Source organism: Pyxicephalus adspersus, chromosome 4, assembly GCF_032062135.1.
Source record: "Pyxicephalus adspersus chromosome 4, UCB_Pads_2.0, whole genome shotgun sequence".
Lineage (NCBI taxonomy): Eukaryota > Metazoa > Chordata > Amphibia > Anura > Pyxicephalidae > Pyxicephalus > Pyxicephalus adspersus.
Genome location: NC_092861.1, coordinates 82,789,311 through 82,815,276, shown reverse-complemented (window position 1 = coordinate 82,815,276; position 25,966 = coordinate 82,789,311). Strand labels below are relative to the sequence as shown.

At 35.7% G+C, this 25,966-nt stretch overlaps 1 protein-coding gene across 1 annotated transcript in view; it reads right to left on the bottom strand.

Moving 5' to 3' along the window:
• Nucleotides 1-25,966, bottom strand: part of SLC35F1 (solute carrier family 35 member F1) — a 163,219-nt gene that overhangs the window by 66,453 nt on the left and 70,800 nt on the right. The window contains exon 2 of the mRNA XM_072408811.1: nucleotides 6,008-6,183. Within this exon, the coding sequence (XP_072264912.1) occupies nucleotides 6,008-6,183 (176 nt within the window). The remainder of the gene's footprint in view (nucleotides 1-6,007; nucleotides 6,184-25,966) is intronic.

Below are 25,966 nucleotides of genomic sequence, written 5' to 3'. Positions count from 1 at the left end.
TAAATATATATATATATATATATATATATATATATATATATAAAAAACCTGATTTAAGCAAATAACTGAAGCCATGTACATATAACATTAAATCTGTACCATCATTGAAATCCAGAATAATCCTAAATATAAACTACAGCACACATGTTATATGGGATCCATAACAAACACACAAGTTAAATCTGCAAAATGAATACAAACAAATTAATCTGTAAGTGTTTATGTACACCAGTCCACAAAGTGCCAAGGGTGCTTACTATAAGTCTCATTTTGGCATGATCTGGATCACTGACATAAATAACAGATAATACTCACCACGATACCAGCAGCTATAATGAACTAATTTGTACAAATAGTATGGCACATAATTTCTTAAAAAATGTCATGTATAAATTGCTGAATATTACACCAAAATCCCCCTAGCAGACCTGTGTAAAGGATGGTTCAATACATAACGCTGTGTGTACAGATAAAAAGTGCAAGTATTAACAATCCTTACAGCTATAAATCAAAATGGCTAATAATGCAAAGGCATAATGCCAATAGGAAATGTACAACAGAAGAAGGATGGCGTGCTCCTGGGTGTGCTGGAAATACCAAGGGAGAATTTTGTACAATATTCAGCAGAGCTCTATTGGCTATATTTTATCCATGACGACAGACATGTTTTTTTTTTATCTGAAATATCGAGGAACAGTGTAATGATTAGGTCTTTTGGTTGTGTTTATTTGATTTTAAGATCTCAAAATTGTTTTATGTTTTTAGGATTTAGTTATTGTTTTTGCTGTATGTAGATCTTGATTGGGGGGGGTAGTCAGGTTCTTATAATGTGGTTGTCTGATGAAATGAAGGCATTAAGAAATGTCAGTATTCCATGCATTGGTAATATCTATTTTCTATCCTTTTCATTTGATGGAAAACGTGTCATCAGTTGAAATGACCTGAACTGAATGTAAAATAGAGAACAAACTTAAGTATATGTAACTGCATTCATTTTCTTTTTTCATGCTTTATTTTTACTTGGTATTTCTTCAGGTTACACATTATTTGACCTGGGTGGGAATGTTCAATACATGTACTGTATCTATAGTGGAACACGGTTGTCACCTATAGTAAAAATGTGTTGGGACTGCAGAACATGTCCTTCCTCCCATTTTCATCCCCACTAAATCAGATAGAGGGTGTTTTGTGATGTGGGCAAAAAACAGAGCCTACTGGATATCTGTCAGACTCAATAGGTAAAGTTTTGCATTTATTTAACAGGTATAAAATGTCCCTGACCTATTTAACAGATTAAAAGAGTTGTACTTTAATATGTTTAATACTTTTGTTTACCCATTGTACTTCTAAATACCTAGTGAGTATATTCAGCATGCTCAGAATAAAATATACACAATGCAGCCAACCTAAACATTCTCACCCTCAAGTTAAAGATATGACTAAAAACACATTAGGACACTATTCATCTGCTTTTGTGTTTTGAAGTGGAAGTAAAGTCTATTTGCAAGCATCAAACAGAGGGACATTTCCTGTCCATAAAACGCTCATGCTGAGTTAATTGGGGAACGGTCTTCTGTCGGCTTGTATTGCTTAGAACAGATGTCTGGCCTCATATTACTATGGAGTTGGCATTTCTTTCCAATGTTTTATGAAATATAATTGGTAAAATTCTCAAATGCTGCATTAACATTGGTAATCTGCATTACGCTGTATAGCTGATAAATTCCTGCACAGTACCAGTTTTTCTCAATCGTTTTCAGGAAATTTTAAACAAAAGGGGGGTAATAAAAGTACAATCTCCTTTTATGATTTCAGCCATTTAGATACTGCAACAGTCACTGAGTAATAGGGGAAAGAAGAATCATACACTTGTACTACTTTTTCCAGTGCACAGAGACAAAAGATAAATATCTAAGAATATTTTTCTCTTGTGCTGGCTGTCATTTTATTTCTTAGCCCATTTGGTTTGTTATATGACTACAGACATATTTGTTTTAGGAGAATTGTTTTACTCATGGCTCTTTAATCATACATCTTCCCAATTCTAGTATGGAGATAGTCAATGGGTCAATGGTATAGGTTAGTCAATGGGTCTATAATATAGTACTCGGTCTGGGCTTCTTTATTCCAGTAGAAAAATGAGGGTAGGCATGGGGAAGGAAATGGGTAATACAAGTGAAAAACATAAATTATCACAGTGGTGTGGGGGTAAGTTTAGAAACACAGATAGTTTGGGAGAAGATAGTTGTGTGCAAAGAAAAAAGAGAAACAAATTGGCGGTGTAATGTGTGTGGAGGGGAAAGGAAGAATAGGACTAGATGGAAGGGAGGTGTTTCTGTTTAGGTATATAATCCTATGGACAGGTAACCCTTCCCTCACCCTCTCTCAGCATCTGCCTTTATTTCAGCTTAGATTTATGTGTTTAAGTCTCATATGGACCTGAAAGTGTTACCAGTAGCTGAAGTTGCAGTTCAAAGTTTCTAAATGCAAAATAATGGAAAAAGTAAACTTAGATAAGGTGCAATGTGGAGAGTAAAGTGACGAAATGACAGAGAAAAATTATTTTAGAATGCATATTTTATCCTCCCTGGTGGTCTGAATAATAAGTTTTTTTAAATGTCAAAGTGGTACATTTAAATATATTTATTATTTTAAATTTCCCGCCTGGTCCTGCCTCCCAGCCACACTTAAATATGAATGTTTAAAAGTAATAGTTAAGGAAGAAGTTAAAAGGGAGAATTAGGGATGGTTAGGATAAACTAAGAGTTAACAAAGTGTTAAATAGAAAAACATTTTATTAAATACTTTTTTCTTAAATAGTACCGGTATATATCACTGATTTGTGATACGTGTGTGACACAGATCCATTGCTGGCCCATCCTGGGGTCATCATTGTGGTCCCAACTGATGGCCCCTACATCTCTATGTGATTCGGAATCCTCAGCCACCTTAGCTTTTGAAAACAAGAAGATAGCAGGTGCAGGCATGAAGCAAAATTTGCTGTGAGATAAATTTAGATTTCTACAGCCAGTGTTGGTTCATTGAATATTCTGTACAATTCCTACCTACAGTACGTGTATTGATGACATTCCTTACTGTTGGCTCAGAACTCACTTTGGAGATTGAGAATATTTAGAGAATATTCAGTTATGAGAACCCATTTAATGAAACCAGATGGCTTTCATCTCAGTAGAATAGAGCATTCATTTCATTTTGGCTGTGTAGCAAGTTTGATAATGAACAGAGATTGGCCAACCTCTCTAACAAGGTAAGATCTGACCAGGATTAGACTGATATCTGTAAATATCAGCTGATTGCCCATCCACCAGAATCTTCTGTTTTTTTCCCTAGTAATAGTGTTTTCTAATGCATCAATTAACTGATTAGCTATCTCACAGTATCCCACACTTCAATTAGTGTAATGTATGACTGTGAGCACCAGACTAAAGACATTAAAAGCCAGACAGTTTTTCTTTTTCTGCTAAAACAATGTCTTTTTATTTTAAATCAACCATTTGTTTCAACTTTTTACAAATTAAATTTAAAACATTATGCTAAATTTTGCCTTTAAATAAATGTTATTTTTGTTTCTTTTTGGCAATGTAAGATGGGCTTTGCATTTAGTAAATAAAGCAGAAGCTCCCTAAAGCTGCATACACACTTTCAATAAATGTTGTTGGAAACAAATGACTAACCACTGATTGTCCAAGAATCGTTAACAAAAAAGGTGCACAATGACTGACCAACGACGCCGACGAAAGACGATTGTCGCTGGAAATGAACGACCGTCCTGTTGGATCTAGCTGGGCGACGATCGTTCTCTATCTATCGTGTGTACGGTCGTTCAGTGATCATGGATGTTTCCGCTATACGCTTTCTCCTTTCCATGCCACTTCCTGCATCGTTCAAACGATCCTATCTAGCGTGTGTACATTATTGGTGGATTATATTTGAACAATCGTATCGTTACAGCATGTACAGAATTGTGCACAATACGACCGTTCAAATATATTCGTGCATAATTGTTGATCAGTTGTAATCGTTTGTTTTCTAAAGATAAATATAGGAAGTGTGTACCTAGCTTAAGACCTGAAAGTTTTTTCAACACTTCTTCCATATTAAAAATGTTGAGAAAAGCTGCATTAGAGGTTAGTAGGTGACTAATAAATACATCCATCTTTGTGGATGAGAGGAGAAATTTCAATGAAAATGACAGTTACTTACTTATTGTGAATAAAATGTTTATTAGGTGCCTCCCAATCTTTAATTTATGTCATTTGTATCCGATAGGGAAGTTGGAGTACGCTTAGTGAAAGTAACTCTCAAGGATCAAGAAATATGAGGGTGGTCAAATAGATAACCCCTAACCCTTTTTGGCTGTTGACTCTTTTGCTCTGGAAAAACTACGACTATGACTAGAATACATGTAATATTTTTCCTTTGGCAGTAAAAAAAACATTTAGGATCGCTTCCCCCACCTCTGCTTTTGTTTACTCTAACTGAGGTTGAGAAGATAAGTTTAATCCAGTAGTAATGGTATATGTTAGGCTACATGAGGAACTTTTAGACACATTGGGCCTGATTTATTAAAGCTCTCCAAGACTGGAGAAGATAGACTTTCATCAGTGAACCTAGGTGATCCAGAAAATCTAGAATGGATCTGGTCCAGGATTGAAAGCATTTGCTAACAAACAGCAAATGAGTTTAGGAAATTCCAGGTTTGCTGTATCACTCAACTTCACTGATGAAAGTGTGTCTTCTCCAGCCTTGAAGAACTTAATAAATTAATGTTATTTTAATTAAAGTTATTTTGTATTTATCCATTTTTATTATAATTCAATTGGCTAGTAATGGAACACTGAGTTCAGTAATGATTAGTTAGGACCATGTTTGCACAATATAGACAGTTTATATTGTTCCATGTGAATAACAGAAATTTTAGGGCACATTTAGCACATTTTAGCTTTTCCCTAGTCTCTTCCATACAATATTTAATCATTTTAATAATAATGAGACACTTTTTTAATATTGTTAATGTGACATGGGCATATATACCAGTTAATATTTTTGACTTTTGACATTTATGCCCCTCTTTGTATATGCCCATGAGTATTAGGAATAAATCAATTTTAATATTCACTCCAGATATGTAAAGGATGACCTTCCTGTTCTATCATCCATGAATCTGTGGTGCTTTTGAAAGGTTATCTATTGTGTCTTATGCAGAAACCAATCATAGCCTTCATCTGCATGGCTTCTTGACCCCCCGCATTTATTATTCAAAGCGTTTTATGCTGTGTCATAAATGCATCCTTGTCTTGCCATCTGTTATTCCAAATATATGTTTACCCATTGACCCTACCATTCCAACACCCATAGGTGACATACAAAGTAAAACAGAACTGCATAATAAGGTTGTATCTGAGTACTTACTTTACAAATATTAGTGACTTTAGCATGCACATTATAACTTTAAAAAATATAAAAAAAGGAACATATATAAGTTTATTTCTTATTTTTAAATTAGATGTAAAAAATGTTGCTTTGATTACACTTTATAATCCATTTATAAATGTTTTTATATAACTTTTTCCCGGAATTCACAGATTTGTTACTTAAATCCTAAAAAAAAACACAGAACAATAGTATGTACAGGGCTTAATCTTAGGTGATAATTGTGTGAAAACCTTTTAAATAAATAGATTCCTGATATCTGCTTTTTTTACTTAATGAACTGTATGAATTATAAAGGGTGTATTCTTTTTGAATTAATAGAACATTATGGAGACAAATCCATAGCCTGGAGATATGGAAAATGTAGCAGTTGAATCTATAAACGAGCCATAAAAAATTAATATGCCTATCATTATCAAGGATTCAAAATTCACTTCCATATATTATATTAAAAGTGCTAACAATCCGAAAAAGAAAATGCTTAGAATATGAAACTTTTGCATGGCTTTTAATACCAGAACACAATATGCTGTTATTGGTTAGTAATGCTTACCTTGTCTGACAGCCAAAGTGGTTGTATAAACCAGGAATAGAAGAATGTAGTTAAGAAAACTCTGAAAGAGAGGTGTGTTGGCATGAAAGTCTTCTGACAGATATTTGCTTGTGAGTCTTATTCCACAGATAAGAAGGGAGAGTACTTGTCCCAGAGCAATAGACAGCAGCATTTCCCTGTGAGAATACATAAGAAAATGATGGTTAACATCATGACAGTTCATACATAATTTGCAGTGCATTTATAAATCATATCGACATTAATAAATCAGAACTCATTCCACTGTTAGGTCACGATGCAGAATGAGTGCAGCTCGTGAGGTGAATCCTGTAAACTTTATTACACAATTCATACATAGTTAGAAAATTGAGTATATTTGCTCAACTCAAAAAAAAAAATAATAAAAAAATATATATATATATATATATATATATATAAATATATAAATATATATATAGGAACCTGGGTGATCCTACAAACCTGAAATAGATCTGGACTAGGATCGAAATAGCAAATGATTTTTGAAGAAATTCCAGGTTTGGTAGATCCCACAGGTTCTCCCATAATAGTTTATCTTCTCCAGTCTTGGAAAGGTTTGATAAATCAGTGTCCAACAATTATTTAAAAAAAAAAAGTCAACAACTTGGGTCATCAACCTAGTTCACTTTAAGTCAAAATGAATCCTTGAAAAATTTACAGGACACACAGTATGTTTCAAGTTAGGGACTCAAAGCAATAAAGGTAGCAAATGGCATTACCAGAAGAGTCTTGTTGTAAATTTGTATTGTGATATATATGTCAAGTAGGGGCATGTGTTGAAAAAAAGGAATCTTTAATTTCTTTGATGTTTTATATAGTTTCTGCAGTGGGACCATATTCGCTATTCTTAAACAGTAATTTAAAATACAAATAAAAATGAATTAAAAATAATTCTTCAGTTTTTCTTTTTCCCAGTGTTATTTTCACCTTTATATCATTATGGTGCCTTTTCTATTACAATGGAAATTTACAACTATTGTTCATTCTATCAACTATCAAAATGGTCGAATGACATTTATGGGCTGATTTTCGCCTTCTAAAGATGTAGGAAGAGGGTACCACTTATCTTTTTTTTTCAGAAAGCAACGTAGGCAGCATTTCAGAACACTTCATGATTTACCACTACTTTGGCACTTTATTGCTGTGTGCTGTTATTACTATCCATCCCAAAATTCATTGCAGCTACAGGGAAATGCTAGTATCGTAGTGACCAGAGGAAGATGGAGCGAAGCCAGCACACAGAACAGGTAGGTGTAGGCATTTGACACACCTGGAAGGGTCAAATGCATTTTCTTGTTTCAAATGCTGTGCTTGTTTCTATTTTGTTACCTGATGACATTGATTCTGTAATTTCAATATTATTGTTTAACAGTACACTTTTAAAGTAAAGTCAAACCAAGGTCCCCAACCATCCTCCTTGGTCATCACTAAAGAGGATCTGAGATCAGATGCATACAAGTAGTTAGTGTTAGAGTTGGGGTTACAGACGGATTAGTGTGAGGGGGTTTATTCCCTAAGCATGTGGTATACATTAATATACTATTTTCTGTTATTCTCTCCCTATAAACATTAAAGGCTATAAACATTACATTAACAACTTCAGTTATATCAAGCGGCATCTATACAAAGATATGCATGTGGGACACAAGGCACCGAAATAAGCTTTACAAAGAATTTTAAATGAGAGTTAGGTTCCTAGTTTTAGACAGAGCACTTTTGCAGTAAATAATCTGTCAAGTTGTGACAGTGCTGCTGCAGCATCAAACGGGCACAGTGCTCGGAGGTTTTCTTTATATTGCTCCTGTATACAGTATTTCACAAAAGAGACAGTGAGAGATATCCTTACTGTAGCATAGAGAAAAACTCTGCTTGGGGAAGTAAAATTTATAACCACATTTCCAGAAATAGGAAGAATGCTCTTCACCTTACTTATTGCTGCCTGCCAAAAAGAATGATTCCAGAAGTTTTGATTTACAGCATCCATACTTTTCGCTGAGGAGTAACCACTGACAGCAAAAGCAAATTATCCTGAGAGCAGATCTATAGTCTAGGCTCATGCACGCCGCATAGAACACGAGGGATGCATCGTGGTATACCTCATCACCTTGTCAATTCGTCATGTGTTTCTTGGAACAGAGGCCATAAAAATCCCAGCATCAGAAGATAATAATTTGCTGGCCTATACCTATGCAATGTCAGGTGTTCAAGTGTATAAAAAATGGCAAAGTTGGTAAGCAACAGATGTTTTCATGCACATCTACAGGGTAGCACTACACTGTACACATGGCTGGAAGTTTCACTTTTTTTTTGGGCCATCAGGGCACTTTGGTTAACCTGTCATACCTTAAACCTTCAAATACCATCCTAAGATTACCATTGAGGTTCATAGGGGATGATACACATCAGATGTTCATCTGCCTTTATGATAAGCTCGTTATGAGCACTTAACATCAACAATTCCCTGCCTTTTTGTACTTTAGTATATCATTGTTATCATAGGGTTACCTAGGTGTGTTCTGGAACCAAGCTAAGCTGGCCCATGAAAAGTGTCAGTTATACCCAGACATATTTTTAAAGAGTTTAAATATGGCCATAACTCAAAGAATCTTCTATGACCTACTTTGTTTTAAGTATATAGGAACAATGTCAGACTGTTAAGTGGGACCTCACTTAACCAACAGAAAGTGTGCATACTGCAAGAAGACTTGGACTAGAATGTATTCAAATGAGCAAAAAAGAATATCTGTGATTTCTTTTAAAAGTTAATATGCACTCAGGTAAAGGATTTGAAGGAGAGGATGTGTGGAATGATGGGGGCACCTGAAGATCATCCTCAAATTCAAGGCTAGGACAGAAAAGGCATTTTAATAGCAACCTGTGCCTCTGTTGGGTAAATTAATCAGCAAATTGATGAGAAACCACAAGGACAGAAAGAAACAAACAAAAAAAATTGTAGAATGGGAAAAGTAGAGGTTACATTAATTTGGCTCATTCTTTCTTGTCTTGGCAGTTAGCACCCCTAATATTGAGTATTCATAGAAATTAGTAAAATGTCTTCTTCATTCTGCCCAAAATTACCTTTAACTGTAGAGAGGGTATGATGATTGAAGATTTACAATTTTTTGTTAGAAGTATTTAGTATAACAAAAATGTTACTATGTTGGTAGTGTATACAAATGTTTCTAAAGAAATGCTGCTTAGCTTTTATCATGTACGCACTTTATCGGGAAACTTTGATAAACCCTGCATTACAAAACCTACATTTTTCAGAGGCATTATGTGAATAATAAATCCTTTGTTATCTGTAAGTGGCTGTAATGCTTGAAAAATACAATATAGTGCCATTTTCAGAAAATTAGCTGCAGGAAAAGACCTTGATAAAAATGCTGCTACCAAATACTGATTTATTGCATCACATGAGCCACCAGAGAGTTATGTTGTATCATATATCTGTTGTAACCATAAAATGTCACTCTAAATTTCTAGCTTGTTGAAGTGGACTGACCAACACTCAAGAAAACATTACGGCAATGTTTAAACACAGCATATAACATAATTTAATTAAACATCAGTCCAATATAATAAATATAACAGCAATACAGTTTTTTCTTCATTGATCCCAGGGGACTGATTTATGAAAACTGGAGTGAAAACAACTAAGGGAAAGTAGTCCTACATACCCAGCTATCACTTGTAACATTATAACATTAAAGCTACATACACCATGAAATCCATAAAAGAGGGCCTTTTTTATTTTATTACTAATATAAATATATTATTTGATTATTTATTAAGAAATACAGAACTCCAATAATTTGTATATTTTGTATGTGTCTAAAGTTCTTGACTTGACATTTGCCCTAAATTTCTTTGCTCCATTGTTCATTACAGGCCTATGTGCTAAGCCATTACAACATTAGGAATGTCAAAGGTCCTTTCAAGACTGATTATCCATAGATTCACATTAGTAAATTGTCCTCTTAAATATGTTCCTTGTACTGTGGGTTTGGGATTTTCTTTATTTTTACCTAATTGTTACTGGTCTGTCTTACTACTACAGACATCTGACAGAAAAGGGCCACTAGTGCTTTATATTGTATAACTTTACAATGGCATTGCTATGGTCAATGCAGCCTACTCATATATACATTCATACAACTATTCTGCTTAATACAATATTTTAGTGTTTTTTCACAATTAGAAACATATCTATAAGCATATTTACTCTGCACAGCTAGGCTTCCAGGGGTCGTTTTCAGGCAAAAAATGCTTGCATTCGCAAACTCCTGTGCATGCATTTACAGAAGCCTAAACGGGCATTTATAGGCATTTGTTGTGACTTTTTAAATGTCTGAAAAAGCTGTGTTTGTTCCATTTAGCAAGGACTCCTGAGCAATTCCCCAACTTTAAAATCACCTATAAATGCTTATAAACGCCAGCACAAGCTTTTATGAGCACTTGAATGAATGAGTCAATGGAGGTGTTTGGGAGGCAAAACACAATATGAAGCTTCTGAACAAACTCTTGTGAATACCTAAAGCCTGTAAAGAACAGACCTATTTATTATATTTGTAAAACTATAACTATATATAAACTATTTGTAAAATGCGCATAAAATAGCCTGGAAAATTGAGATCTGAACATAGACTATATTACATACATTCAACTATTTAACTATATGACAGGGATCACATCAACAGAATATATGATAGGGGTTTTAGATTGTGAGTTTCTCAGAGAGATAATGACATAGCTACGGACTCTGTATAGCACTGTGTAAAACGACAGTGCTATATTAATATATATATATATATATATATATATATATATATACACCCACACACACACACACATAGAATACCATGGTAAGGCCTAAAACAAAACTTATATACCATTTATACTCAAATATAAACCAAGATTTTTTTTGCCTTGAAAGTGCTGTTAGATACATCTTGGTGTATGCTTGGTTGACACCTAGTGCCTTGTCCTGAAACTGCATTTGTCTCTGGTGTGACAGATGAGAGTTGTCAAAGACAGGCTGTTTGTAACACACTTTACATGACAACATAATGGTGACCAACAACCATGCACAAAAGGTCATTTATGAGCAATACAAAAATGAAAAATACTTCAATCTATATAAAAGGGGAAAAAGATAAAAGGGCTGAGATCATGTGAATTACGCCTTATTAACTTTACAATATTAGTTTCTAATAACATTGAATATAAATTATTTGGTTTCTCTATTTGGTTGCGTGGTTGCACTCTTCCATTTTTATTTATTTTAATTGTGTGTGTATTATTTCACTGGTACTATAATGAAAAGCACACTTAACTGCCTGCTGGCAATGAATAAACTCCTGAACAGATCCTTAGGAGTTACATCTTTCCAGCCTGGACAATTAAAAATCAAAAGCCAGAAAAGGAACGCATGGAGATGTCGGCATCAGCAAAGGACTGAGAGGAGGTGGGTTTAGTTTTGTTTGTTTTAAACCCAAAAAAAGTCATCAGTATCCTTGGGCCATTGCAAATGAGCATAACATGAAGAGTGCCAGGCAATTGTAGAACTCTTTAAGATGTGATCAAGAATATTTTGAGATCAAGCATCATAGCATTGCAACACATGACCATCAAACCTACCATTATGGTTAAAAGTATTTGAACATCCTTACAAACTATAGAGAACAGGTTTTTCTACTAAGGAGTACATATTATTCTGTAGCAAACTTTAAAAAAATTAACAACCCTATATATTAGACTTATTGACCCCGTTTTATTAAAGCTCTTTAAAGCTGGAGAGGATACACTTTCATTGGTGAAGCTAGATGATCCATCAAACCACAAATGGATCAGGACTAGGATCCAAAACATTTGCTAGCAAATGACTTTGAAGAAATCCATTTCAAGTTTGCTGGATTGCCCAGCTCCACTGATGAAAGTATTTTCTCTCCAGCCTTGGAAAGCTTTAATAAATCAGGCCCAGTATATATATATATATATATATATATATATATATATATATGAATATATATATATTGTGTACCTTTGCAGCACAAAATAAATATGTTTGACTTTAACATTCAGTTGTGCAGCACCATTTTTTCTCTCATCCTAGTACACAGCTGTACAGAACAATTGATTAACTAAATGATTCAAGCGGAAATCCTTGTATTCCTATAGAGGTTTATCACCTTTATTTGTAGGCCTTATGTAAAAATACAGGTATATCTCACATGACTTTATTTCTGCATACGACTGGATAATTAAAGGGAATAATCACACAATAATTGTGTGACCATTCTTTAATCATTTAACAAACCTATAAATTATATAATATTAGATATAATAAAAATAGGCATGCAGTATTTGGATATATGTTTTGAATATACCTTTAAAAAGACAAAGACAAGATGCAATATTACCTTCAGCTTTATATGAGGGATCAGCAGAGAGAGTGTTTGGGATAAGGAATTGGGTGTTACGGAGGAGCATAAAGGCTGGCCGCTATAGAGTTTCTCTCATCTATCGACCCAGCCCCTGGCCATAGAGAGTGATCCTCTCACCTGTCATCCTGGCTGCTGGCCACTGAGAGTGATCTTTTAATCTGTCAGCCTGTCACATCATGTAAATGTACTAACAGTGTCTTGGGTATGTAATACTTCTCTTTTGTTTTTTTTTGAGTTTTTATTGAATATTTTTCATGTACAGAGATAAAAAAAAAAAAAAAACAAAAACAAAAAAAAGAGCACTAAAACAAAAGAACCAAACATATGTATAAAACATATCATAAACATAGCATACAGGATGATAGGTACATCAGATAATGTTACATAAATCTCTTGGTAATACTTCTCTTTAGATAAAACATTTTCGACTGAAGGTAATGACACTGAGGAGGATTAATCTACCTAACAAAGCTCCAGTTAGTAGTAGGTACCAACAGGGGCTCTAATTGTTTCCCACTTCCCACTCCCATTTTTTTTTTTTTTTGCTTTACATGTTCTGTTTACTACATGAAATAGAAAAATAAGTCTAAGATTATTATGGTCATGTTATGTGCAGCATCAACAAGGTGAGACTTCAGACTACAATTGTACAGACAATATCATTTTCACCAATGCAGCTGTTTTTTTTCTTCTTTGCAAACATGCTATAAAACAAAAATTCTGTGCAAACTCTTTAAATTGTGGCTGTTAGGTGCCAATGACAGACTCTCAAGTTAGTGACAAGGTGCACTCCATGCCCTGAGCAAGCTAGCATAAGAAAAAAGTTAATTATGCAGCTTGGGACTTTAAGATATGTTGCATGTGCTGTGCAAGGAAAATCTCTGCAGTAACTATCAATCATACCAATGTATTTTACATTTTACATAAATCCATTATAAATCACCTCCACCCGCCAATCTTTTCTGCTTCACAAATAATTCAGAAGAACAGACTCACAGCTGAGTTATTGTCAGCATCAGAAAATCTGTTTAAATACATTTTTACTTGAGAACAAATAAGTGGTTACACAATCCTCAAAGTAGCTTTTATTTTGTATGTAAATCGAAAGACAAGGAATAAATATAGTGCAGCTTGTTTTTTTTTTTTTTTTTGGAATTGTGGGTTGAAGTTTTTTTTTTAAAGGCTTATTCCCTTTTTTTTACCTGATCATTCTGCCCACATAAACAGCCTTGTCACCCCAGAATAGTGTGAGAAAAGACCTATACCTAATATACCTAATACCTATACCTAATAAAAATGGTAAATTTCTTGGGTTAGAAGGTGGTTGGTGCACAATATATGCCCAGTAAATTTGCTTGTACATTATTGCATACATAGCTACAAGAATGATCTGTTCCACACTGACAGATCCGCGCTCAATGGCACTGCCTTGTCTTTTATCCCCACCACCTTCTCTACTGCATCTCCTGGGTGCTCCATCTTTCCTTTTCAACCAGTAGAATTACACTACACCCCCTACACAAGTGATAAGCTTATTTCACCAACAGTTCATCTTCAAAATCAGAGAACAAAGTGTAATAAATCACGTGGCAATTGGAAAAAGTTGGGCAAATTTGTGACTGATGTTTGAATTTGTTTCAAACCTAGGAACAGAAAATCTCTGCTGAATATGTGGTGTATGTCTGTATAAATTTTCACTATAAACTGTAAAAATTAAAAAAAAAAATCCTAGGATCAAGACTGTGGACACTGTGGTGTGTTCCTCTAGATATTGTTCCCAATGAAAATGTGGTAAATACAGGGAAAGTATGGAGAACTGTGTGAAAAAGTAAAAAAAGAATAATAGAGAAATCTGTGCTATGCAATAAATCTCTAAGAGACAGCAGCAGCACTGAGAAGTTATTAACAGGGATGACAAAAGCAGCAATTACTCTCAGCAGATAAGCAGTCTTAAGACAACAAACTGACCCTGAGTACAAATAGACTCCAAAATAATATTGTAATATATTGAAGCATACCAGCCCTTAAATGTAGTAGCTGCAATATTGTTTCCATTGATATCTCCAACAATGTTATTAGCTTTCCCAGCTATCCTCAGGAAAATACAAAAATCTCCTGCCTTGTCATGTAGATGAGGAGGTATTTGTAATCCAAAAAGGAAAGCTACCTAGGGTGACAACACAGCTCCTTTATAGATAAAGTACAGGAAATGTGTTATTGGCAGGTACGCTATTTGATATACCAGTACAATGGGTAAAAAATCTTGAGAAAAGGAACCTAATACAGCCAACCGCATCTATGTACTAATCAGCAATACATTAAATTTTGTTTCGGGGTTTAGTTACCTTTTTTTTTATAGTAAATGTAATTAATTTTGACATTTCTAAAAAATGCCTTGAATAGTGGGAATTGATTGCATTTCATGTATTATTTGAACGACTGCAGGAGTTTATTGTGACACATAACTACATAAAGCCAGAATTTAAATGCAGCAGCCTATTTTGTCCCAGTTGCTATAAAAATGCTCCCCGGCTTTGAAGTTCCTTTTCAGAGACAGAGGCAAAGAAAGAGAAAAAAGGCTTCAATTTGCTTTCCTTGGGACAGTTCATATCAGCTGCCATTTGTGCAACTTTTCACTGACCTTTAGAACCAACCATGTCTGTGATTTCTTATGATTCTGCCATTTTTACAATTCACTTTTTTCTCTCTAAAACTCAGAATGCCATTTGCTTATCTCTGTTAAACAGAGCATAACGTTTTCAGAATCAAACCATCAGAGACCCTGAAAAAAAAACAGATTTTATTGTTGTCTGCTCTCTATTGCCATCACAGATAAATTTCCATTTTTTTCTGTTGATTCTGGATGACGGAAAAAGAGCTAGATTTGTAGTATAAACATTAGCTGAAATTGATGTAAAAACCCTCTGGTGGATTGAAATTACAATAAACCATCAAATATTTTAAGCTGTCCAGAACGATAGAAATATTCTACTCGATGTGCTTAATGTTCAGCCTAGCTTTAAAGCTCAAGGATCCTTTTAAGAGTGCCATCATCAAGTCCAAATGTTTAGCATGGCAGATAGTGTCAGTGTTTGAAATTTCTGTAAAACTTTCTGGGGAATTCATTGAACCAATTTTGAAGTGAGCTCTCAATTTATAGCTGGATTTTCTCACTGGCGGCAATTCTGATTGACATTGTGCCAGTTTCTATGCAATCAGAGATAGAGAAGACTTTGGGTGACATGAGCTGTACTGAGCTGATTACTATGTAACTTCTGCCAGAGAATTAATACGGTGAAATGTAGGATTATGATTTAAAGTAGAACACTGATAACTTTAGACTATACTATAGCACCTAAATTTGTCACTGCATTCTGTTTAAGTACAAGCGCTTCCTTCCTGTCCCCAACGTCATCCCAAAATTCAGGTTAGAAATGTTATAGCTCTTTCAGTCCATATAGTTACAATTTGGACTATTCATTAATTAGAACTATTTTTCATACAGTGCCTTAATATAAAAACTCTGTCTTTCCTCTCCTCCTAAAAAAACTGCTCTATGTATTACAGGTAACCACATCACAACAACAACATTTATTTAACCTGCTGCCCATTGTCAACAAAACAAAAAAGGATGGGAAATCCAAAACTTTGAGTTGGCACCAGAAGAGGAATGGAGAAAACATTTTCCAATAGGAATTCTTGTTCCCGTGACATTTCCTATCATTTATTGGTAAGTTAACAATTTACAGGTTACCCTTCATTCAGCAGCATAAATTTTTATAGAGTAACACTTATTGTATAAATTGTCCAAAAGAAATGTTTAAATTATATCATTCTATATTAATTGCCTAAAAGCAGAACTCCCATCTCCTTGTCAATATCTGTGTTCACTTACCTTTGTTGCAGTACAGTTTTGAAAAATCTACTTACACCTCCCAGCGAATTCAACGTTGCCAATGTCTTTACTACTGTTCTGCTGCCTCGTGTTAGGTCCTACGCTGCCTCTCCACCTCTCTGAATATTGGCCCCCAGTCTTACTCTGTGCATGTGCGTTATAGCTCATTCACTTGTGTAAGACACCCCCTGATGTTGCCTGACCTTGTGTATGCATAAAGCAAGATGGGGCACTACTGTAAGATGGAAAGGTAACTCCAGGTGACCTTGCCTACCATGCACGACCAAAATATCAGCTTAGCAGGTGACAAGCAGGGCAAAGGGTGGTTTTGTTTGTTGTTAAACCTCTCCTTCCTAGCTTGCACCTCTCCAGAAATCAAGTAACTTCCAATAAAAAAAAATAAAAAAATAAAACAAGATTATACAAAAGGAACATAAACACCCAATTCAAAAATCTATTATTTTACCTGTAATTGGCAAGCTTACTTGATAAAAACAAAGGCAAGTACGCAGTTGATTTTAGTTCCGCTTTAATCATTTCGGAGAGGGCATTAGAAAATGAGTCATTACAATTGGTGCTAGTCTTATAATTTCTTGTGACATTCAAAAATGAACAGAAAATAAAAATCCTGTGAAAATAAAGTCATTGTGGCAGCATATTCTGAGATTATATGTTTTGCACATATAGCCTAAATCTTTTATTTTCAGCGCCGTGTATTTTTAGAAAATAAAAACTGCAAGCTTTCAGCTAATAAGGAGAAGATAGAAAGCCATCCTCCGGCTACAGGGCTTTTTGAACTAGCAAGGGCAAAGCTTTGTGTGTTCAAAAGGAATCCAGAAATGTATTAGTAATGATGTGTGAGGCAGCTGGGATGGAGCTATTCCCACTTTCTGACTTTTCTTTGTCCTCATTTTAAGGCAAATGTGTTATGTGCATCTGCAGTTTTCCCATTAGATTGGCCTGCACCTAATATATGAAAAGGCAAGAAGCAAAGTAAAATAACCAACAGAAACAATGGTTTTTACACTATGAACTGTACTGTCAGTGATTGCAATGGTGTACCACAGCACAATAAAAACCTGAAATCATCTGCTCCATAAATCAAGTTTATTTTGCCAGTAAATCATGTGATTAATATTGCAATGTTTTTTGGGTGTATAGACAGTGTTGAAGTGATTGTTTCCTTGACTTATGCAGTACAGCACAAAAGGATCATTTAAAGCCAACTAGATGGAAACCCACGGCCTCCTTGAATACATACGTCAGTAATACCAGAAGCAGTTTTTTTTTACATTTCTGCAAGTGCGTTACCCGAACTTGCCCCTGCGCAGCTGAAGATCAGGTGACATAAGAAGAAGAGCCCGGAAGAAGGTGATCTTGTATCCAGTCTGTGCCAGAATGTAGAAGAAATACAGGGCGGCATGGTACCGAATGGACTAGGATTTCAGAGGGATCAACAACTTTCCACCTATAAAGGTAGGTGTTTTTTTATGGTGTGCTTTAAGCACCCCCCATGCGGTATAATCTCAGCTTCCAAATTCCATGGGCATGTGTCTCAATCCTCCTCCATGTGACAGTGCCTTATTATTTTCCTATTACTGTTACACTAGGGTGGGAATCTATAATCAGTTGTGCACAGGCAACATCTTCCAAATGGGGTATTTACTCAAAATTGTATGCTTACTTTCCTTTTCACCTTAGCTTGTCATCACAAAGGAAAGACCTGTCTATGCTATAAGTCAATAGAATCATAGCCTACATAGGACTCTTGACTCCCTGTGCACTGAATGGGACTGCTCTGTCAAATTGGGGTCACGTGCACCTTTACATTCAGAGATACTGGGTATGAATACAAACAGAAGGGTAGTAAAAGAAAGATGTGTTGGACACATGCTGGGTTCGGATAACTTCAGATGGCATCATACTACTTGTACTGTGCATGTGGGGGGCCATAGAGTGAGCATCTAGTCAAGATTATTTTAGATAGCCTTGTGTTACATTATACTGAGTAATAATGGAATTGTGCAGTCCCTGTAAAGAATGGCTAGATTTTGAAACAAAGTAAAAACAAAACCAAAGTAGATAAAATTAATAGGAAGCAGATTGAAGAGAATGAGAGGCTAGAAAACTGGGAGCCTGTTTATAAATGAGATAACATTCTGTTTGGCACTTTATTATTGGTAGACGCCAGTCCCTCAATCTAACACCGCACTCTTCACCTAAAGCAATCCCCCGCTAAGCCTCGGGAGACTGGTTGCGTTCCCCAGCATACAGTTGACTCTAGAACTTGTGCACAAGGGATGGTGCCTGGAGAATGGCTGGCAGAGGACCAGGAGGCCACAGATAGCAGTACAAAGATTCCAACAGACAAGTTCAGATTACAGGTCATAACAGATAATCCATCCACCAGATGAAGTACACAAGGGCAACACAAGCAAAGTCGGGGTCACAGGCAAAAGGTCGATTCAGGCAGCTTAAACTCGCAGGGTCAGAAACAGGCAAAGTCAGCAACAGTAATTCAGACGAAACACACTCCAGCACAGATTAGCCCAGCTAAATCCTACAACAGGCACTGGAAGTATGAGCTGAAAGGCTATAAAGTCCCAGCAGCCAGTCAGGAACTAATCAGTCTCTAAAATTCCCCTTCAGCTGTGCGGAGCCTAACAATGGGTGCTGGAGATGCTGATTAAATACATCAGGCTGCACGGCTTAAGGGAAGCAGGGGCTGCTGCTATTTCTTTATTCTCTTTGCTGCTGCAAGTGACATTGCTGTGCAAAATAAATTGTGTGGGATACTGCGGTGGCGCACAGCCCAGAATCTCCGGCCCGATAAACGTTTCCTAACAAATGGTGTTTCTTCAATCACTCTATTGTTCACTTGTCACCAAAGCAGGACTAATGTCTATGTCTTATTTTCACATTAACCAATGATTCCAAAACAAAAATGTATATATTTTTTATACCTTTTGATGAAAAAGTGTAAATGAATAAATATGTAACTTATAGCCATGGGTTACACTAAGCTATGCCTAATTCTAGTTTTTCTTCTAGATTCCAGTAAAAGCTGGAAGCCTCTTGTCCTAAAAACCTTTGACCCCCAATGCACTGCAAATGTACAGCATGCTATTTATCTGTCTGAATTAAATGGGTGCCTATGGGACTTGTAGACATATTTTTACTGGCAGTTTAAAACACAATGACCTGTATCACTAACTTGAACATAACCCAGCTCTAGGTTGAAATTTTAAGCCCAAATGTACTAAAAATAAACTATTTTTCTATAACTGCCCCTGTTTTATATGGCAAGATTGTTCTTTTTTCCTCAACAACAATAGAGCAACACTTTAAAGAAGCACAAGGCTACATTATTCTGTGTAACATGCATGACCAGGGTAGCTCGGACCTTCTAGCCCAACCTTTCCCAATACCCTTGTCATAACCTCCGCCTCCTTCCACGCCCCCTCCCTGCTTACCAACCACTCCCCCACCATTAAATACTCCAACACCAATCTTGGATTTAAATTGGCTGGCAAGCAGCCGTTTATTTAAACACCATTAAATAAATTAACTTTTCAAGTAATTAACAAATATCCAAAATTAAATAAATGCCAAATAAAACTACATTTTACACTTTGATAAGCATACATTAACATAAAATAACATAACACTCAATTATTATTATAATTATTATTAAAACGGGATTATATCATGCTAACATATTACATTGAAATATAGCTTAATTAACCAAAAACCTAATTCCCCTTTTAATATTATATAACCATTACAATAATATCCATAATGTTATCAAACTCCCAATTATACACCCAAACAACCAGGCTGCAGGTCCCAGAAGGCAAAATCCGCACCCAACAAGAATTTAACTCTTCCAACATCTCCACCTTGGCCCCTAGCCGCCCAGCATCGTCTTAGGAGCCATAATCATCCGTTCACCATAAAGGGGGAGACCCCACCAAAGGGGATCCTCCCTGCCAAAATCCACCACTTCTCCAATACACTGGATCCCTGCCTTCCAAGACCCCAACCGCTAACACGAACCAAACTCTCCACCTTAACCCTAACAGAAGGGGCGGGAGGGTGGGAAACTTTTTTCTTTCCAAAGAGGGCCTCACACTTTCGTCCAGCCCTTTTTAACGTCTCTTATTCCTAATCTCCTCCTACCCCACGTTCTATACTAGCCCAGCCCCCTCTAGCATCACTACCTTTTTCTTAACCCCATAACACCTCTGGGCTAGGCCGAGCACCCGGTCATGTAGGCCCTGCGCCTACTTCTTATGGCTACGGGCCTCTCTATATTTGGCTCATTTCATGATGTGCTGTATAAAGATACAACCAACCACAGATCAGCTCCTGGCAGCTGAGCGTTACTTATGAAAACTGAATTCTGTTTTTGTAGCTTGCAGTAAAATATTTCACTTAGCAGGAATACATTAAACTAACCAATTGTGTCTATGAGATAAAACAACATTTTATTTTGCAGCATAGGTTACTGAAATAAAGTTGGGAGGAAATCTATTAGCTTGACTTATTCATTGTTAATCTTGCAAAAAGAAATGAGTTTTATATACGAAAAATGACAATTAAACTGGGTAATTCTGCACTGTGGACGGAGAGGGTTAGCAGGTAAACTAGTATGATTAACATAAAAGTAGTGATTGTCACATTTTAATCAAACAGTAACACATAGCTGATGTTTTAATATATTTTGCTATATAAATGCCTGAAGCAAGCTGCATATCCAAAGCTGTAATATTTTTAAAGCTGTCTCTATTTAAAGCATTGCAATCCCGATACGAGGTACACACACCAGAGCCAGTTGGGCTTTACAAGTGTAACACTCATTTACATTTTTATTGCCATGATAAAAGCCTCCTGGAAGCAGTCTGTCTCTCAGACCAGGAATTAGTGGACTGCAAGTTTCACCATACAGAATATTAACATGGGGTGTATGTATTTCTAATATGTATACTATGTTCATTTATACAAAATCGGGGATGAAAAATACAAACAAAACTTTATTATACTGACTATTCCAAATTCATTCTCCCTGGAGAATAGAAAAAAACAACAGATTGGTTTGTGCACGTTCTCCTTTTTGTCTGCATAATTATTTTTTCTATTTTGTGTTATATTCCTGTAATATGTAGTCAAATTGGTAATTTACAGAAAGCTGAAACTTCATCTGCTCATAGATATTTTAGACCAGGAATGTCGTCACTGGTATGTTGTACTTCTTTGGATAGGTAGATCATGGCTGGTGGAAGTTGGCAGGGTGCTAAACAAATGTTCTGGAAAACATCACAGCAGCCCAACTCAGTACTCAACTGTAAGAAAAGGCCTGGCTCTTGGGAGTTGTGCAAATAAAAAATGCCTTCATGGATGGATACGACGCAGAAAGAGTGGGCATTCCTAAGATGGATGCAATGGCATGCAGACTACCCTAGGTGATTTGTACATGTAAAGCTAAGCTTTCATGGTAGAATGAACAAAAATACAATGAATGAAAGGGGTAGGCCAGAGACAGTCAAGCTGGGGAAGAAGGGTTTAGATGATGCTGGACAAGGCAAACAGGTAACTCTATCTGACTTGTTGCAGTTTTGTAATGCACGCTGGGAGAGGCTGAAGGTGAGCCGTGAAATCAGAGTAAGCAATTTCTGGAAAAGCAGAAAGGGACAGGTGGGGAATGAATCACTCCTGTGACTCAGTCAGCGGTGTAAATGTCAGCTTGAGCTTTTGAATTTAGTAAACAGCAGGCTTTGACTCCATAGAAACTGTAGGACGACCTAAATAGAATACAGAATGTGTTCTGTCTGGAGTAGCATTATTATTATTATTATTACTATAAATGAACTGTATTTATGTAGCTCCATCATATTACACAGCGCTGTGCATATAGGGATTTCATACATGTTTTCTCATAGGGCATAGCAATATGCTTTGAAGTTAGCAGCCAATAGATAACCATTTTGCAAAGTTATACTATGTCCATAGAAGCTTTACGTGCCAAATGTGCTCTGTACCTCCTTATTCTTCCCCATGCCAAAGACATTCTTGTTGGTTAGCTGCATTGTAATGAAGTGATGATTGTGCCTCCAGGGCAGTGCCGTATACTGACTTTGTATATATAAAAATACATGTAGAAGCTAAGAATATAATGTCAAAGGTTATAATGCCAAATAATACTCTATATCTAGAGTTTGATGCTCACAGAACCAAGCCAGAGATGGCTAGAGCTCATTCTTCTTTCTTCTCATGAATCATTTATCTATTCTGTTCATCAGTTTGTTTCTTTAAGGATTACCTAGAGAAATGCATTTTACATCTTTGGGCTGAACTGATAGAACTTACAGATTGTCTTTGTTGGTCCTTTCAATGTACGGAGTGAAATCACTGAAGCTAGACAATGCTGTAAATCAGATTCATTCTACTTTTATTTTCAGTTTATTTAGTACAAACTTCAGTGATGGATTTGGGATTCATTGTGGACATATATGCAGCCATGACACCCTGTGTGATTGCCATGTCGTCCAAGAGCCAAGGGAAACGTACACAGGAACGAAAAAGAAACACGTTTGTTTTTTTAAAATGTTTATAGTATGTCCTTCTTATTTAAAAACTTAAATATATTTCATTTTATTTTGGGTAGAGAGAAATCAGAGCCACTTCTGATTTTAGTTTTTACATATTCCCAGAAACTGCTGCATGAAGAGCTATTACAGTAAATTAGACAAATGTACAACTATGACAGGGAGAAGAGTTGTAGAAGAAAGAAGAGAAAAGCAAGTGGGAAAAGTTTTCACATCTAAGTTAGCACTTGCAAGTATTATTTACCCATAGACTGTAATAACTATTTTCTGTCCTAAGACAAATTATTGGTTGTAGGAGGACATATGTTATAAAATATTGCAGCAAGACCGTACATTTCTATTCTTTTGTCTACCTTACTCTTCAATCCAGCAGATCTTCATTTAGAACATGCAGTACAGGAAAAAATAAATTATACTGTGCACATTTCATGGGACTGAAGGTCATGTATTATAAAGAAAACACAAATACAAAAATTGGTACATACAAATAACATAAGGAACAATGTTTCCATACAGCAACAGAGTGTTTTGTTCTTTTTTTTGTATAACAGGTACGAAGCAGCAACAGCTATCTCCTTTGCTTAATAAGTACCATTAATCCATCATGACAACTTGTGCTAACAACAAATGCTATGAAAACACAGCACTTGAAAGCACCAATAGTTTAATTGATTTCCATTATGTTTGCAGTTTCTAATGGATGTAAATGGTTTTGTAAAGGCAATATTTTTAAATGCATTTTGTAGAGGCATTTGGCCTCTTTTATTAGCACTTAAATTCAAATTAAGAAGAAATTGTATAAACTAGTACAATTGACAGCCTAAAAAGTGCCCAGCCTGTGACAGAGCTGTGAAATAGGAAGTAGCACGGTGATCAGATCATCACTTTTCTATTCTGATTTTCTATTTCTTAGCATGTTCTTTGTCACATGAACTGATTACCTACTTTCACTGCTTCTTCTCCCACACTCCAGATTTGCTGAACAGAGACCAAGATAAATGCAGGTACTTACACTACAAACCAGGTGCTTCTTCATGAAGCTCACTCAAAGCCTGCTTTTTCTTCTTGTTTTTAACATTTTTAGGGGATGCAGTGGTTGGGGCCATGAAAGGCCATGAATTACAAAGAATAAGTAACAAAGAGAGTGTGAACCCAGATAAACTTAAAGATGAAAGTGTACCTATAATTTCTACATACACCCTTTCCAATGGAAAAGATATTAATCTGCTCATACTTTTCATGTATCCTTTGAAGTAAAATCCCCCAAAACAGCGAGTGAAGTTAATTGTGAGCCTCTGATTCTAGCTAATTATCTCCATAATAATAATAACAAGTAGGAAGAATGTAGTGTAAAATTTGAAGCTGATTTTAACTCACTGTGGCAAGTTGTTAGGATGGCAGATATGCGGAGGGTACCTAGCACTCAAGAAAATACCTATATAAAACCACTGGTAGTTAGCACAATACACCAAAACAGGTAAATCATTTTTAGTTAGAGATTTGTTTCATTATATAACAAAACAGTACATAATAACATATTAAATATGTTATTATATACTATAATAACATCACAGTAAATTGTAGTATAAAAAGTTTTTTTGGGGCAAAACATTTTGTATTTTTTTCTGATTACTTTTATGCAAAATAGGTCTTTTTTAGGAGTCTGCAGCTTCTAAGAAGTAAAATAATATTATTTTTAAGAGGTGGTAGGAACAACTACTAACAAACGCTCACATCACTTCTTCAAAAAGTACATTCTTGTTGTACTATCAACACATCAACTATATCAACACATACACAACAAGTTATTAGTACAAAAAATATAAAATAGTGATAGTAATATAGTGCATAAAGTTGCATAAACTGATATGTGATGTTGGTGAACCAAATAGTTGTGCTAATTTATATGCAATCATTATGTGAAGCTGTTTGTCTGTTTTAATAGCACACCAGGAATATTTGGTTAGTCCTTTTTATTTTATTTCCTATGATTAAATAATATGCAGCTCAGGTACACAGTGCATATTACCACTAGTCCTGTGCTACTCTGTGTGCAGGTCTGGCTTCATATGGTGCTCTCACAAAGACCTAACTCACAGAATGGAATATGTGTTACATAATTGACTCTTTCAATCAAATCTCACCTTTTATGTCCAATAATATAACAAGTAAAACAGGAACTCTCAATTATAGAAGTGTATTATTTTAGGTATCGAATATAGGAAAATGTAAATCTACATTGCAGTATTTTATTTAAATTTTTTTAACATAATTTAAAAATCTTGCAAATTGTTAATGTGTGTCTAAATAGAATAAACAAGATCAATATAAAAATAGATGGATAGATAGCTAGGTAAATAGATAATTGAAATTAAATGAGGGTGATTAGGTAGATAAACATATGATATTTAAAATGTTCAATTGAGATAAAGTTGTATGGTATTTATTATTAGTAAAGCAAAAGCAGTATTTTAAGTGGATCTAGATTCTACCTATAAAGGTGAAGATGATCAAACAATGGTGATCATAGTGTGGGTGCTTACTGGGGGGTAGTTCATGTTAACGGGATGCTTACAGGGCAGATTAGAGGCAGCAGACTCCAAAAGTCCAAAATAACAGCAGTTTTATTTATTTTAGCCAGGTGTTACAGCACACTCAAGAACTTTATAACAAAAACAGTAGCCTGGCTGGGCCTCTGGCTACCTCACTTGGTGCCCCAACACATACACTATATCAGTACTGTTAACTCACAACTTTGTAGTTTGTCTGTTTGGCTGCTAGCTTTCCTGGAACACTCTGGCTCTCTCTCAGCCTGGAACACTCTGGCTCTTTCTCAGCCTGGAACACTCTGGCTCTCTTTCAGACTGGAATCCACTCTGGCTCTCTCTTCAGCCTGGAACACTCCAGCTCTCTCTCTTAGCCTGGATTCCACTCTGGCTCTCTCTTCAGCCTGGAACCCTCTGGCTCTCTCTTA